Source organism: Chiloscyllium plagiosum, unplaced genomic scaffold (genome assembly GCF_037043375.1).
Source record: "Chiloscyllium plagiosum isolate Xiang-an unplaced genomic scaffold, Cpla_swu_hap1 HiC_scaffold_34, whole genome shotgun sequence".
NCBI classification, from domain to species: Eukaryota; Metazoa; Chordata; class Chondrichthyes; order Orectolobiformes; family Hemiscylliidae; genus Chiloscyllium; species Chiloscyllium plagiosum.
This window is the reverse complement of record NW_028270172.1, coordinates 34,257,636-34,269,850: the sequence shown is the minus strand read 5'-3', so window position 1 is coordinate 34,269,850 and position 12,215 is coordinate 34,257,636. Positions and strand designations below refer to the sequence as shown.

Here is a 12,215-nt window from a genome sequence, read left to right as displayed (position 1 = left end):
ACATCTGTCCTATTTCTATCACCCCTCAATTTAAAGCTATGTCCCCTTGTGCTAGCCATCACCATCCAAGGAAAAAGGCTCTCGCTGTCTACCCTATCTAACCCTCTATTTATCTTATATGTCTCAATTAAGTCACCTCTCAACCTTCTTCTCTCTAACGAAAACAACCTCAAATCCCTCATCCTTTCCTCATAAGACCTTTCCTCCTTACCAGGCAACATCCTAGTAGATCTTCTCTGCACCTTTTCCAAAGCTTCCACATCTTTCCTGTAATGCAGTGACCAGAACTGTACGCAATACTCCAAGTGTGGCCACACCAGAGCTTCGTACAGCTGCAGCATGACCTCCTGGTTCCGACACTCAATCCCTCTACCATTAAAAGCTAGCCCGTCATATGCCTTCTTAACAACCCTATCAACCTGGGTGGCAACAAAAGCAGTAGCCCCAAAACAGATCCTTGCGATACACCATTAGTATCTGAACTCTAGGATTAACATTTCCCTCAGCCACCAACCTTTTGTCTTCTTTCAGCTAGCCAATTTCTGATCCACACTGCTAAATCACCCTAAATCCCATGCCTCCGTATTTTGTGCAATAGCCTACCATGGGGAACCTTATCAAACACCTTACTGAAATCCATATAAGTCACATCAGCTGCTTTACCCCCATCCACTTGCTATGACCTATCCTCTCAAAACCGTGTTGACTATCCCTAGTCAACTTATTTCTCTCTCGATGATTATAAATCCTATCTCTTATAATTTTTTCCAACTCTTTATCCACAATTGAAGGGTGACTGGTCTGTAATTACCAGAGTTGTCTCTACTCCCCTTCTTGAACAAGGGGACAACATTTGATATCCTCCAGTCTTCAGACACTATTCCTGAAGACAATGACAACAAAAAGATCAAAGCCAAAGGCTCTGCAATTGAATTAACGTGTTGAATTTGGCGTTTTATTTGTCTTTTTATTTTGTGATGATATTTTTATAATCCTCAAATATGTTACAGGTGGTACAGGGGTCAAGTCTTTTCTGGAACGTTTTGGTGAGCGATGCCAACAACACGTTGTATCAAACTCTGCTCCATCCACTCCTGGACAGAGAACTCTTAACGTTACACCCAACACAAAAGCAATCCAGGATCGACTTTTTAAACAGCAGGAACCTTCTACAACAGCAAATTTAACTCAGCAACGTAAACAGGTCTGAACTTGAACTTGAACTTTTATCCATAGATTATTTCTGAGCTTTTAAATACATGGGCATGTTTTGATGTGCCTTTAATGCTATTTAGAAAGAAAGGCTTGTATTTATGTACTGCCTTTCATGACTGGGAAATACCAAAGAACCATGCAGCCAATGAAGATTTTTCAATTGTTGTCACTGTTGTGTAGGATCCTACAAGCATTAATGTGATAAGATGTAGTTAATCTCATTTATATTAGCAATGTTACATGAAGGATATGAAAGGGCTGGGATGGCTGTGAAAACTACCTTCTGTCTCCTTGAATTAGAACCATGGGCTCTGTTTCATCCACCTGAGAGAGCAGATGAGGCCTTGTAATTGAGTGTCATCTGAAACATGACCTCTTAACAGTGCAGCAGAAACTTCGGTATGGTACTAAGGAACTGTGTATGGGTTTCTGGATTGTCATTTGAGCAGATAGTAAGATATGTCAACAGAGTCCACAATGTCTTAATATCCAAATAGGACCACTTAATAGAATAAAATGCCTTTAGGTACTTCCCAGTGGTGTTATAAAAGAAAAAAATGGGCATCTGGTTACATGGTGACATTAGGGCAGAATCTTTGTTAAAGAGAGAGATTTTTAAGGAGCATATTAAAGCTGGAGAGATGACCAGGCATGAATGTGCGTGACAAGATAATTAGTCATCTGGTAGAGTGAGGCTGTGATAGGATTTGAAATTTAAGGGTGAAAATTTGAAATTTGACACATTGGTTCCTGGTTAAACAATGTAGGTCAGCAAGCATAGGGTTAATAAAGTGAATAGGGCTTGGTGCAAATTAAAATACTGGAGGCCGTTTAGAAGTGTAGAATGTGGCAGACCAGCGAGGATAGTATTGGGATGATCAAGCATAGAGATAATAAAGACATGAAGGAATAAGTGAGGATTTTAACAACAGATGAAACTGAGGCGGGACAAAGGTGAGAAACTTTAAAGGTAGAAAATAGGACTTTTGACTAGCAGAAATAAAAGATGCCCACGATCAATCTTTCCACCATAGTGACAAAGAAATCCATGAGCTTCCCAAACCTATTATTAGACACAAAGGTGGAGGAGTAGCTGAAAGGGTTTTGAGATATAGGTTTGTAGTGGAGAAAGAAAGAGGAGGTTATCATTTGCATTTCAGACTCATCCGATAGAGCAGTTTTAGCAGATGTGTTGAGATCCCATTGTGCTTTATGTGACCCAGCCAAATGTGAATGTTTAAGATGTTTTCTGACATGACTAATAAAGCAGACTTAAGATAAGAGGGAGCTGAGATAAGGGGACATCCAGGTTAACAGTTTTATTGTGAGTTAGGTATTAGCTGTTAAGCTGAGGTGTGTATGAGAAAATCGTTCACTACTGAAATATTATGCTGAAGGGAAGGCCAATGGCAAGACAGTTGGAATTTTGAAGTTGTAGTTGTAAGTGAGTCTGGGAATAGTTTACTTTTCAAAAACAAATATACTAAAAGATAGAGTTCAGGATGGAGAGTGCCAAATGTGCATAACAGGCATGATCTTCTCTCTGTTTGATATCACCATGTGAGATGGTAGGAAAATCAAAACAGTGGCTGTGAATGTGGGTTAGAAAATTTACGTGAAGAGAAAAATTTAGGGATAATAAAGGGGCACTGAAGACAGGAGGAAAATTTGATGAGTTGAAATAGAGGTTGAAATTACTGGGTATGAGAAGTCATTTCATGCTAAGGGAAGAAATCAATGAAGATATGAGAATTCTTATAGGAGCAGCAGTCGGCCATTCAATCTTTCAAAATTTAGGCGATATTCAGCAAAACTATGGCCAATTTTATCACACGATTCCAATTTCCCTTGATGTCTTTAATATCAGGAAATCTATCTCTGCTTTGAACTTTACCCATGACCAAGCCCCTGTGGTTGGGAATTCCAAAGATTCACCAATCACTGAGAGAAGAAATTCTTCCTCATCTCAGTCCTAAATGGCCAACCCTTTATTGTGAGACTGTCTTCTGTGATTCTAGGTACCCAGTCAGGGGAAATATGTACTGCCTTTCATGACTGGGAAATACCAAAGAACCATGCAGCCCAAAGTGTTTTTGGAGGAATATAGTTAGGTTAAATGAGTGGGCAAAAATGTAGTGCATGGAATATAATGTGGGGAAATGTCAGATTATGCATTTAGCAGGATGAATAGAGGAGCTGAATATTATTTAAATTGAGAAAGACTGCAGAAAATGTGGAATAGAGGGAATTTGGGAGTCCTCATCTATGAATCACAAAAATAATTTACATCCAAATTCAGGGTAATAGAAAGATTGGCCTTTCATATTCCGTTTGCTTTGAAATAAAGTAGGGAGGTTTTATTAAATCTGTGCAAGGCACCAATTAGTCCAGAGCCGGAATTCTGTGAACATTTTAGGCCCCTGTTCTAAGAAAAGATATACTGGCTTTGGAGGTAGTCAGAGAAGTGGTGATCTGTCGTATGGAGGGACTGTCTTATGAGAGAAGGCTGAATTTATTGGACCTCTATTCATTGGAACATAGAAAACTGAGAAGTGACCTTATTGAAACATACAGAATTCTTAGAGGACTTTATTGAGTAAATGCAGTGGTAGTCTAGGACTAGAGTGCATTATGTCTGAGTAAGGGGTCTCCTATTCAAGACCGAAATGGGGAGGAATGATTTCTTCTCAAAGGTTTATGAATCTATCGAATTCTTGACCACAGAGGGCTGTTGAAACTGGATCATTAAGTATATTCAAGGTTGAGATAGGCAGATTTTTAAAAATCAGTTAGCGAATCAAGGATGATGAGAAAGAGGCAGGAAAGTTGAATTGATGGTTATCAGATCAAACATGATCTCACTAAATGGTGGAGCAGACTCGATGGGTTGAATTATTGATTTAAAAATCTGTCTGTCTCAGCCTTGAATATACTGATTCAGCCTCCACCGGTTCACTACCTTCAAACAAGAAATTCCTCTTTACCTTTGTCTTAAGTGGGCAACCTATCATGTCCCCTAAGAATCTAAATTTAAAAAGGTTGCCTCTTATTCTTCTAAATGCCATTGAATACAGTCCCAACCTCTGCAATCTCTATCATAAGATAGTAACAGTATCATTGGTTGAAATCTATGCTTAAATTATTACTTAAGCTTTTTACTTATAGCATTAAAGATGCTTATTAATGACCAAACAAAATGTTCCAGATGTCAACGCGTGTCTGAGTGACCATTTTATCCCTTCAGCTTCTCATGTTGATAAACCAGCTCTGTAGGCAATTACTTCTGCCAATAGAGCTGGTTTGTAAAAGATGAGAAGCTAAGAGTGTGTGAAGGTCACTCATACATGTCTTGAGTTTCAGAATATTTTGTTTAGTTTCTACTTCTAGTAATAAAAATGATTAAATGGCTTAAGTAGATATGTAAGCAATGTGAGCTCACATTTCCATAGTCTAAGTTGGGAATTTAAGGCAGAAGTTGATAGATCTGTGATGCAGAGTACTGTGAATAGCTTGGGTTCAATTCTTGCCCTGGTTGAGGTTACCATGAAAGACTCCATCTCAACCCCTCCCCTCGCTTGAGTCATGGTGGTATCCAGATTAAGCTGCCACCAGTTGTTTCTAATGAGAGTATAGCCCTATGTTCTGGTAGAACTATGGTGGCTTTAACTTTTATTAAATATGCCTCTTATTGAGTCAGGATAGCCCCTTTTGTTTTTGAAATTTTGTTGTTGTAATTGTGTTTCAGGAACGTGATAAAGAATTGGCTAATATTCGCAATCGTTTTCAGAGGGGTAACTTGTGGAGTACTGATAAGGAAAAAGAAAATAACTTGGAGAAGCAATCAGAGGTATTTCTCCTTGAATTATTTTATTAAATCATGACTGTAGAAGCCTGCAATTGAGAATTACTTTTAATATTGTTCTTTTCACTACTTAACTTTTAGTTTTCTTGGAGAAGTAAAACCTCATAACACCCAACATGGTTTGAAGTAAGTAGGAAGAGTTTGTAAGCTGTTGAGAAAGGCTAATTTTTAAATAACCCAGCATGAGTTCAACTGAGGCATTCACATAAAGCAATTTAGTTTATCACATCCAGTTACTTTAAACCAAATTCCTCTTGGGTAACTACTGTATTGTAAATAAATGTTTATATGGATATTTGTGTTCAATGTGGCGATTAGTTAAAGCGATTACTATCTCAAGAAATTTGTATATTCTTAAAAGCTTTTTCAAATCCAAGAGTAGGCCTCCATCTTTTAGGTTATGGTTTAAAAGACCCTGTGTTACAGTGTTGAAGGTTTTAATAAATCGATGCACGTATTTTTTCTGCTATGCTAGGGGCAGCATGGTGGCTCAGTGGTTAGCACTGCTGCCTCAGAGCACCAGGGTCTCAGGTTCGATTCTAGCCTTGGGCAACTGTCTGTGTGGAGTTTGCACATTCTCCCAGTGTCTGCGTGGGTTTTGTCCGGGTGCTCCGGTTTCCTCACACAATCCAAAGATGTACAGGTTAGGTGAATTGGCCATGCTAAATTGCCCATAGTGTTAGGTGCATCAGACAGAGGGAAATGGGTCGGTGTGGACTGGTTGGGCCGAAGGGCCTGTTTGCACACTGTAGGGAATCTCAAGACAAATTTCATCTGATGAGTAGTTTGGTTAAAGTGGTGGGTTTCAAGAAGTGGCTTGGAGGAAGAGAGGCTGAGAGATGTAGTGAGGTAATTTCAGGACTTGGGGAGTTGAAGCGAGAGTCAACAGTAGTGGATACATCATAAGCAAGAGGCTTCGTTGTTATGCAGGATTAACGGATAGACCATTTCATGTCCATGGCTATTTAGTTCCTCACAACAATGATTCCAGGTTTTGGATGTCATGTATCTCTGGCAATAGGAATAATCTTGTATTGCAGAAAGTAGAAATGTACAAAGCAAACTAATCACCTCTCTTTTTCAACTTTAAAATAGGACTGCAGTGATTCTTTCCCTAGGACCTCTGAGCAAGGGAGTCCAAAAGTTCACAGATCCCAGATGAGTGCTGCACAGCACCCACCTCAGTCAGCATTGCAACAAAATCCAAAATCGTCAGTGAACTGTGCATTAATGGAGGCACTTGAACCATCATCTACAAAAATATCTAACTCTGCTTATGCAGGTATGGTGGTCTAATTCAATGAAATTAGTGGTGCATGAATAGTTTATTGTTTGAAATTGCCTGTGAAAACTATTAGTTATAAGAAACCTATGCTCAGCCACATCTACTCCAGGATTTGTGTCACAAGCTCAAATCAAAATCTGGGGAAAGAATGAATGCGCAATTTGGTAATTATATACAGTTTGGCCAACACTGTCATCCATTCTGGCTAGTATCCTGTAATGACTGTCATTCCCTTCCATTGACATTTTCACTGGCATCTGATACCTCATAGCTATCGGTCACCTACAATGATCAAGGAGCATAGAACGTTAGGATCATAGGCCCTCCAGGTGTGCAACCATTCATAAAATCACATCTGATTTGATTGTGGTCTCAATTCCACTTTCTTGCTTACCCATGTAGCCCTTTGCTATCAAAAATCTAACCAAATCCACATTGAATAAATTCAGTAGTTTGCACTGTACAGTGCAGTAAATGCTATCACTTTTATATTTAACTCCCATTGCAATATACCCCAACATTCTATTTACCTTCCTGATCACTTGCTTCACCTGCATACTAGCCCTTTGTCGTTCATGCAGCAGGAAATCCACATTCCTTTGTACCAGAGTTATGCACCCCACTCGATATAGTGTACTAATTTTGTATTCCTGCCAAAGTGGACAAATTCACATTCTCACATATTGTATTCCTACCTGTTAATTTTTTGTGCAGTTACTTATCCTATGTAATTTTGGAGACACTCTACTTTTTCTTGGCAACTTACTTTCTGGCGTACCTCATAGTTGTTGCAGGCTACAATTACTATAAATAGTAAAAAAAAGTTGGAGACCCAGCAATGATCTCTTGATAAATAGCATGAGCTTTATTATGGAGATGTTCACTGTGCAAGCAACAAAGTTACAGGCTTTTGAATCTGCCCAAAACAGTTAATGATGTCATACTTTAGTTACAAGGTTAGGCTCTTAAAGTGACAGTTAATCATACTTGTGCAAATATACAACATATTTCCCCACATCTACTTGTTAGCTAACTAATCCTCCATTCATGCTAATGTGTTATCCCCTGCACCACAAGCTCTTATTTTATGTACTTTTGAGGTACTTAATCAAATCCTTTTGAAATTATAAGCACACCACATTCACAGGTTCTGTTCGTTACTTGTTCAAAGAGCTCTCCTAAATTAATTCAGCATGCTTTCCCTTTCACAAAGCCATATTGCATCTCCGTGATTGCATTGCGATTTTTGTTTTCTCTAGGTATCCCAGTGTAACTACTTTAATAACAGATTCTAGCAATCATCCCCCTGATGGATTTTAGGCTAACTAGTCTGTGCTTTCTGTTTTCTATCTCCCTCTTTTCTTAAATAAATGTTTTGGATAGACCCTAGCAACTTTAAAGTTGCCCAGGTGTTGGGACTGGATGAGATGCATCCAAAGATTTTGAAGGAAGTGAAAGTGGAAGTTGCAGGGTCACTGACCTCAATCTTTCAGTCTTCCCTAGATTCTGCAGAAGTGCCAGAAGACAGGAAAACGCAAACAATTGCCTTATTCAAGGATAGTTGTAAGGATAAGCCTTGCAATTGTCGACCTGTCAGTTTGAATTCAGTGGTGGTGAAGCTTCTGGAGACAATTATTCGGAATGGAATTAGTTGTTACATTAGGAATATGAATGTCTAAATGGGAAATCATTTTTAACTAACTTGCGTTTTTTTGAGAAGTTAACAGGAAGGATTGATGAAGGTAACACTGTTGATGTGGTGTCTATGGACTTTCAGGACGTGTTTGATGTAGTGTCACAAAACAGATTGAGGAAAGTTGTAGATCATTGAATAAGACATAGCAACATGGATTCAAAATTTGCTGTGGTAGGAAATCGTAATGATCAATGAATATTTTTTGGGCTGGAGCAAGGTTTGCAATTGAGTTCCTCAGGGATCAGTATTGGGACCCTTGCTTTTCCTGTTTTTTTTTTTATTATTGATCTAGATCTTGATGTGCAGGGGGCAATTTCAAAGTTTGCAGATGATACAAAACTTGAAAGAATTGTAAACTGTGAGGAGGAAAGTGTAGAACTCCAGAAGGACATAAACAGGTTGGTGGAATTGGCACATAGGTTGCAGATGAATTTCAATGCAGGCAAACATGAGTTGATACATTTTGCCAGGAAAAACATTGAAAGACAACATAAAATAGGGGATGCAATGCCAAGGGGGTGTGAAGGAACAGAGGGACCTGGGTGTATTTCAGTGCACAGATCATTGAAAGTGGCAGGAATGGTAGAGAAAGTAAGTAAAGAAACACAGTGGCTTTATAATAGGGTGATGAGTAAACAAGCAAGAAGGTGATGTTGAACTTGGAAAAAACACTTTTAGATCTCTGCTGCAAAATTGCGTGCAATTCTAGGTGCCACATTATAGGAAGGGTGTGAATACATTGGCAGGCATGCAGAAACTGTTTACAAGAGCCATTTCAGGGATGAGGAACTTCAGTTGTGAGGAAAGATTGAAGAGGTAGGGACTGCTGTTCAAGAAGGCAAAGACGAGATCTAATGGAGATTTTCAAAATCATGAGCAGGCTTGATAAAATTAGATGGGGAGAGATAGAAGAAACAAGAACAACAGGGCATAACTTTAAAATAATCTGCAAAAGAAGCAAGGGTGAAGTGAGGAAAATCTTTTTCACTGAACAGTTAGTGTATGAAATACACTGCCCAGAAGTGTGCTTCAGGAAGGTTAAATTAAGACATTCAGGAGGGTATTGGATGATTATTTGGATAAAAATAATGTACAAGGGTATTGGGAGAAAGCAGGAGATTGGCACAAGGTCATGATGCTCATTTAATGCGCCAGTGCAAGCATGAGGGAAAATGGTTCCCTTCTGCATCATACCCTTCTATGATTCTGATTATGTGATTTCAGCACAATTTACCAATACACGTGAACTCTGTTAAAAATCACACAACACCAGGTTATAGTCCAACAGGTTTAGTTGGAAGCACACTAGCTTTCGGAGCGACGCTCCTTCATCAGGTGATAGATGAAGGAGCGTCGCTCCGAAAGCTAGTGTCCTTCCAATTAAACCTGTTGGACTATAACCTGGTGTTGTGTGATTTTTAACTTTGTACACCCCAGTCCAACACCGGCATCTCCAAATCATGACTACATGAACTCTCAAATGTTGAAGACCAACTCAGATTGATGGAAGGGGTAAAAGAAAGATACCGCAGGATCACAATCAAGCTGCTGCCCAACATAATGGACTGCAGTACACAGCACTCAGCTTCCAAATACTACCGGAAGTCTGAAAAACAACTAATCTCAGTGCAATGGATTTGTATTCTGTCCCTACCATTAAAGGGTGCACAAATTTTCCAAACTGCTTCCTGATATCTTCAGAGTCCTATTCATCAGGATGTTCAAAACTATCTGTACCATTTAGCTTCTCATGCCATTGTTCGTTGCCTTTCCCAATTTCATCGCTTTGTATTTGCCAGCATTAAACAAAGTTCCTTACTTCTTGGTATAGGAACCCAGCAACTCAGATTGATTAGTCTGTTCCCTGTTATTTTAAGGCTCCTCCTGGTGTGGTACTATCTGTAAACATGCAGAATTTTGTTTTTCCACACCCAAGTCAACTGTGTTTAATTTAAACAACAAGATTCCACACTGATCACTGAGGGACTTCACTAGTTGTTCTGTTTCATGCACTAGATGTTTAATCATCCTTTTGATTCTTCTGCTTCAACCACCTATCAAGGTTATTTAAATCTTTACCCTCTTATTCATTTTCTTTTCATCTTGAGATTTGAGAATATCAATAAATTAGTTTTATAAGTGCATAAAATTTCTTCAAACATTTTAACAGAAAATTGCATTCACCTGCAGCAACAACTTTTAATTTGTTTGAACTTCACGCTTCAGACAATCTTTTTTAATTATGTGTGGGACATGGCATCGCTGGCAGACAAGCATTTATTGCACGTCCCGAGTTGCCTTCCTGAACTGCTGTAGTACACTTGCTGTAGGTTGACCCACAGTGTCCCTGGAAGGATTTTTAGGATTTTGACAGAGTGACAGTAAAAGAGTGGCAGTATATTTCCTAATCAGTACGTGAGTGACTTGGAGGGAAACTTGCAGATGGTGGTGTCCCATGTATCTGCTGCCTTTGTTCTTCTAGATGGGGTGGTAGTGGGTTTGAAAGATACTGTTTAAGGATCTTTGGTGAATTTCTGTAGTGCATCTTGCTACTATACTGCTACTTAGTGTCAGTGACTGAGGGAATGGATGCTTGTGGATATGGTGCCAATCAAGCAGGATGCTGTGATTGTGTCAAACTCCTTGAGTGTTTTTGGAGCTGCAACCTTCCAGGCCGGTGGGGAGTGTTCCATCACACTTCTCACTTGTGTCTTGTAGCTGATGGACAAGCTTTGGGAGTCTCCTGCCTGAAACATTAATTCTCCTGCTCCTCGGATGCTGCCTGACCTGCTGTGTATTTCCAGTACCATTCTAATCTTGACTCTAATCTCCAGCATCTGCAGTCCTCACTTTCATTCTTTGGGAGTCCGGTGATGAGTTACTAGCCTCTGATCTACTCTTGTAACCACTGTCTTTATGTGGTGAGTCCAGCTGAGTTTTTAGTCAATGGTAACTCCAAGGATAATTGGGCTTCAGTAGTGATGACGCCATTGAATGTCAAGGGGGTTGGTTGATTATTTCTTGTTGGATATGGTTATTGACTGGTGTTTGTGTGGTGCAAATATTAATTCCAAGTTTGGATGTTGTCCAGGTCGTCTTGCATTTGAACGTGAACTCCTTCATTATCTGAGGAATTGTCGAATGGTGCTGGACATTGCACAATCATCAACAAGTATCCCCAATATTGACTGTATGGTGGAAGGAAAGCCATTGAAGCAGCTTAAGATTTTGGGCTTAGGATACTACCCTGAGGAACTCCTGCACCGATGTCATGGTGCTGAAATGACTGACCTCCAACAGTTACAACCATCCTCCTATGTGTCACCTATGACTCCAACCAGCAGATTTTGCCCTACAGATTTGCTAAGGCTCCTCAATGCCACAATCAGTCAAATGTGCCCGTGATGTCAAGGGCTGTCACTCACCTGCACTCTGGAATTTGGTTCTTTTGTCCATATTTGAATCAAGGCTGTAATGAGGTCAGCAGCTGCGTTGTCCTGGCAAAACCAAGACGAGGCATCACTGAGCAGGTTGTTGCTGAGCAGGTGCTGCGTGATAGCACTGTTGATGATACTATCCAATACTGATGATTTGAGAGTAGACCAATGGGGCAGTAATTGGCTGGGTTGGATTTGTTCTGCTTTTTGTGTACAGGATATACCTGGGCAGTTTTCCACATTGTTGGGTGGATGCCAGTGATGTAAGTGCATTGGAATAGCTTGGCTAGAGGAGTGGCAAGTTCTGGAATACAAGTTTTCAGCACTATTTATTTTTGCCAGAATGTTGTCAGGACCCGTTACCTTTGCAGTTTTCATCGTCTCCAACCATTTCTTGATGTCACGTGGAGTGAATTAAATTGGCTGAAGACTGGAATCTGTGGGAGAGGCCAAGATGAATCATCCCCTCAGTGCTTCAGGCTGAAGATTGTAGTGATTGTTTCAGCCTTATCTTTTGCACTGAAGTTTTGGACTCTTCCATCATCAAAGATGGGGATATTTGCGAAGGCTTCTCTTCCAGTGCATTGTTTATTTGTCCACTAATATTCATGACCAGATGTGGCAGGTCTGGAGAGTTTTTAGATCTGATCCATTGGTTGTGGAATTCCTTAGCTTTGTCTATCCCTTGCTGCTTGTCCTGTTTGGCATGCAAGTCCTCTT

General features: G+C 39.8%; 1 protein-coding gene across 5 annotated transcripts in view; it reads left to right on the top strand.

Annotated features, from left to right (window-relative positions):
* Positions 1 to 12,215, top strand: part of anln (anillin, actin binding protein) — a 105,488-nt gene that overhangs the window by 31,795 nt on the left and 61,478 nt on the right. For all 5 annotated transcript variants that reach the window (XM_087978598.1, XM_087978594.1, XM_087978596.1 and 2 more), the window contains exons 6-8: positions 1,011 to 1,204; positions 4,961 to 5,062; positions 6,173 to 6,359. In XM_087978598.1, the coding sequence (XP_087834724.1) occupies positions 1,011 to 1,204; positions 4,961 to 5,062; positions 6,173 to 6,359 (483 nt within the window). The remainder of the gene's footprint in view (positions 1 to 1,010; positions 1,205 to 4,960; positions 5,063 to 6,172; positions 6,360 to 12,215) is intronic.